The sequence below is a fragment of the Aedes aegypti genome, chromosome 2 (assembly GCF_002204515.2).
Source record: "Aedes aegypti strain LVP_AGWG chromosome 2, AaegL5.0 Primary Assembly, whole genome shotgun sequence".
In the NCBI taxonomy this organism is placed as follows: Eukaryota; Metazoa; Arthropoda; class Insecta; order Diptera; family Culicidae; genus Aedes; species Aedes aegypti.
The window spans coordinates 256,485,262-256,490,410 of NC_035108.1; the positions used below are offsets into that span (position 1 = coordinate 256,485,262).

Below are 5,149 nucleotides of genomic sequence, written 5' to 3' on the forward strand. Positions count from 1 at the left end.
GATAGGAAATAAAAAAAAATTCATTACTAGTAGAATTACATGCGATGTTGATTAGGTGGCCGTCTTGCCCCATATGGGTGGCACACTTGCCCCATAGTGTCGAAAAATAGGTTATTTTGGATGATATTTGAGAAGCTCCAAAACTAATATTTTTTAAATTATTTCCTTTTTTAATGGCACAGTGGTTATGAAAAAATGTGAAACTAACCTCATGAGGCTAAATTGGTGCATTTTATAAGCTTTAGGAAAAGTTAGAGAACAATTTGCTTAAGGTGGCACACTTGCCCCAAATTCCGCTACGCTGCTTTGCGTAGATTAATAAACAATCCACCTAAAATATTTTTAGAGTCAAAAGCACGAAGGATATCGTCAACTGATTCTATGCAAGCGGTTTCGGTACTGGAGACTATCCCAAACCCAAATGGTTATTCGTGTAGTTAAAAGTTTTTCTAGGATTTTACTAATCATTAAATTGGTAGAAATTGGTCTGTAATTACTGGAGTCCTGTGGATCTCCTCCCTTGAACACGGGAATTACTCTTGAGAGTTTTAAACATCTGGGATACTCTCCACTCTGTAGAACTTCATTAAAGATTCTTGTCAAAATTGGTGCAAATATTTAAAAAAAATCTTGACATCAGACACGAAAACGTTGTCAGCACAGCCTGCACATTTGTTTGGTGATTAATCGTTAATATTTTTTTTTTAAATTTCTACCATAGAAGTTGGATCTAAAAATATTGATTGCTGAATTGGCGTGATTGTTTGATATTTATTATAATTTCTTTTGCTACGTAAGTTGTTTCCTAAATTAGATTAGATTCTAGAGAAATAGTTATTTAGTTCTATTGCAACTTGGAGAGGGTCGTTAATTAATAAGCCATTGATAGTTAGCGACAGATGTTGCTAGTTTTTTCCTACCCAACCAAGCAATTTGTTTATATTATTCCACATTTTTTTTGAATCACCATAACTAAACAATGCCTTACAAACATTAGATTTTGCTACGGTTTTTGAAGAATGCAATTTTTTTGTTTACGTGTTCAAGAAGATCCTTTGTGAGGTGAGGACAACGTTTCAGCTTTCGAAATAGTTTTTTTTTCATTAGCTTCTAAACATCAACATTAATCCATGGAGCATCATTATCCTTAATTCTAGCTTGCAATTCGATGGTTCTTGTATGTATACTACGCAATTCATTATACTTATTCATATTATCTATGAGTTTTTCATTCGGGCTAGCATATTTGTATCTGGTGGATAATATACGGCACGAACATGTAAATGTTCAGCATGTGATAATTTAATGCGGATATGAATGAACTGAAAACTAAATCAAGAATAATCTACATCAATTTCATATCTTGACTGAAAAATATCATTAGACCACCAGCTCGACTATCAACCCTACTTGAATTAACTTTATCAAAACCAGGAATTTTATAATATTTTTCATTTTCACAATTAATCCATGTTTAAGTTAATACAATAATATAAATATTGGACTGTAATTCATTAAGAAGCAGAGAGAAGTTATCGAACTTTGAGAAATTATTCATTCCTTGCATAACTTTTTGAAGAATTATCATAGAATTGTTCTTGTTAGATAATGCATTGAAATTGAATTCATATAGATCAGAAAAATTAAAATTATATATTTTCGAATTCATAAGTAAGATATTTTCTAGTTGAAACCTAATCCTACCGAAATCTTTAAAACTAAGTAAACGTGAATAGACATCTTAAGAAACACAATTATCTCTTATGAGCAATATTTTTTTTTGGAATATGATCTTGCTAAGGACTGATTTCATGTTGATGTTACGACCAATCTGAAGACCCAGATCCTTTTGCTAAGAGTTTAGCTGCTTGTAGATATATTGACTGATTGTATCCCGTTTGGCATAAAGTCATTTGGCATAAGGTAGTTTCTTATAAAGCCGTTTGGCATAAAGCCGTTTGGCACAATGGCCGTATGGTATAATGTTCATTTGGCATGATGGTCATTTGGCATGATTGACTTAGAATGAATATCGGCGTTTTTTATGCTTTTATCGAGATTGTTGCGATATACACATTTGAAAATAGTAAATTGGTAAAGAAAGTTCGCAGTTATGAATATTGAACGCTTATAGAACATTTCGCAGCCGATCAATCTCTGTCCCAGTTTGGACGTAACACTTGATGAAAATTACTTGATATAAGTAGGGAAATTTATTTGCAAAATATTAAACGCTCTAATCCAATGATCTATCGATCTATTTAAAATAGTATAAATATAAAGAACAGCCTTTATCAAAAGAAAACAAAATTTATCATTAAACAAATAAAATATTGGACGCCAAAAATTATTGCGGCAGAATAAAACGAAAAGACGTAAAAATTTGCGTTCAGAATAATCGAAGTGATTGTGCTACTTTTCCCCGATCAGTTCCTTGAATGCCAGTTCTCCGAATGACCCTTTTCCCCGAAAAGTGTTGCAGTTTAAATATGTGCTATAATAGTCTCCAGTGGCTGGATAGTGAAAGAGAAAGAACGATAAGCAATCAAAAGAAGGAGGTATTCTGTCATTCTCGGCTATACACATGTTGGCAAAAATGCTGAGGACGTTAAAACTCGAAAGAACCGCCAATTAAATAAAGATGGCCAGTTCGTTCACCACCCTGAAATATGTAAAGTTACTTCAATTATGAGTGCTAAAAACTTTTAGGGGAAATGGGCTAATCGGGGAAACGGGATATTCGGGGAACCGACATTCGGGGAACCGACATTCGGGGAAACGTAATACAACCCATCGAAGTAACTGCAATAATCGATTTCTCTTTTCGATGATATCTTAAAGCAGATCAATGTTATCGATTGCCGCCCTTTTTTCAGTTGGAAACAAAAAAAAAAATGAAAAAAAAATAGCTCCAAAGAACAGCCTATGTATAGAGAAAGGTGAAATTTATTTAAATTTTAAATCAACAGTTTTCATACCTTTACTTATGATTACATCACATTTAGAAAAAAATAGAACGTTTGAAAGAAGGGTAAATTTGTGCTGAATATATCAAAATGTTCAGTGCAAAAATTTATTCCAACAGCGAAACTCAGAAGAAGAATTAATATTTGAACGAAGGGTAATTTCTGAATAAATTATAGAATACTTTTGGCATTAACTTTCCTAATTGCTTTAGTTTATTCTAGAGCATATGATTGTTGAATAAAGTGTCATTTTATATCAATTGAATCCAAAACAAGCCTGATTTCATCAGAAAGATTCAATAGACACGTAAAAACGAAAAACTTGGTTTGAGACTCATTATGCCAAACGACCATTATACCAAACGACGTTATGCCAATCGACTTTATGCCAATTGACTTTATGCCAAATGATCATTATGCCATTATCATTGATTCCACATCGCTGAGTGCATTCTCCAGATGCGAACAACGTTCCTTGGGGTCATCCTGATCCTTTGCTATTAAATCCTGACCGAGTTGGAGATTGCGTATTTCTTCAATAACAAAATCGAATTTTTCGGCCAGAGCATCTTTTATAGTCGCTGTGATGTATTACTTGTCGGATTCACACAAATTTTTGTTAAAAGTGAAAGCCGTGAACCACCAAAATATTTCACTGCACTTCGGGGAGCAAAACAATGGCGCTCCAGACAGGCTATTCAGCGCAGCCTCGCTGATTTATTTTTTGCATTTCACATGGAAGGTGTTGAAACTACAGTCACATGTGACCACAGGGTTTGTATCAGAGGCTGTTTCAGTCCTCTCGCAGATCTCACAGGTGAACGATTCCGATTCCATGACTTCCCAGAAGTAAGCATGCACGCTCAAAAAAGCGTTCTGGAAAACGTGAACTGTCAAAAATACACCGTGAACTACCATGATTGGTCTCGTATACATGATCTAGTTCACGGTGTATTTTTGCTTGTTGACGAGTTCACGCCTGCTGTTCACGGATACGAGAACGGATTTTTTTCTGTGTGTACAACAACAGCAGAAGCCCTAGTGACAGCAACAACAACAGCAGTTTAGGTAGTGATCTCAATAAATAGAAGCGATCTTATCGGCCCGTGTCGAGCTATTGGTGCTAACGGTGGATCAGGTTGTTCACAGTTTTACATCATCATGACTGTTAACATCTCTAGCACATTTATATTGGAGTAGCTTGTTTAGTCTATTGATTAAATGATGATTGCAATTTGCCTAAATATCAAAACTTTCATTTCACTTTTAAGCCAAACCAGTCTGGCAAATTAAACCTTTCAGGTAGTTTGAAGAGTATTCACTGCGGAAAACGTTGAATTTTTGATAAAATGTATCTACCCTTCATAGTAGGCATGTGATAATTTCCGTCAGTAGTCAGAAATTTGGAAAATTCTTTTTAAAAACCCCAAAAAATAAGTTTCGGCCAGCCTGCAACTCAAAATTTCCAGTTATGCGTGAAATCGTTACTCTTCATCTTGGACAATGTGGCAACAAAATCGCCCAGACATTCTGGGAAACTATCTGCGAAGAGCACTGCCTAAACGGGGCCAGTTTATAGGGAAACACTTTCTGCCACTTCAACGGATCAACGTGTACTTTGAGGAAGCTCCCTGCTGCAATTTAGTACCAAGGGCAATCTTCGCCGATCTGGAGCCGGGTGCGATGGTCGGTTTGAAATGCAGCCGCTTCGGGCAGCTCTTTTCCCTGGAAAGTATGGTCAACGGGATGCTAGGAGCTGGGAACAATTGGGCCCGAGGCTACCACACGAAAGGCGCCGAAATGTTGGACAGGATCATGAATGTGGCCCGAAAAATGGTGGAAGGTTGTGATTGTTCCCAGGGGTTCCAAATGGTGCATTCGATTGGCGGTGGAACCGGATCCGGATTGGGAACATTGATGATGGAGAATCTGAAGGATGAATATGGATGAGTTTAATTTTTAATTTCTTTATTTCTATAATTTTACGGTAAGATACTTTAATAACACTATATATGATATATTACTATATATTGGGTATTGGGGAGGGGTAGCCTAAGGGAGTTAATTGAACTGTTGACTGGATGAAAGTGCGTGGGGTCGCCAGCCTTTTATCATGAGAAAACAGCCTTAGTGTTGTCTTCCAAAGGTCTTCAAAGATATTAACTAGCCCTGCTACAACAAAC

At 36.0% G+C, this 5,149-nt stretch overlaps 1 protein-coding gene across 1 annotated transcript; it reads left to right on the forward strand.

Annotated features, from left to right (window-relative positions):
• The first annotated feature begins 4,343 nt into the window (after nt 1-4,343).
• On the forward strand, nt 4,344-4,916 carry LOC110675174 (tubulin beta-3 chain-like). Its single transcript, XM_021839564.1, has one exon. It carries the CDS (start codon nt 4,470-4,472, stop codon nt 4,914-4,916), a length of 447 nt encoding a protein of 148 aa, XP_021695256.1. The 5' UTR covers nt 4,344-4,469.
• Nucleotides 4,917-5,149: the final 233 nt, after the last annotated feature.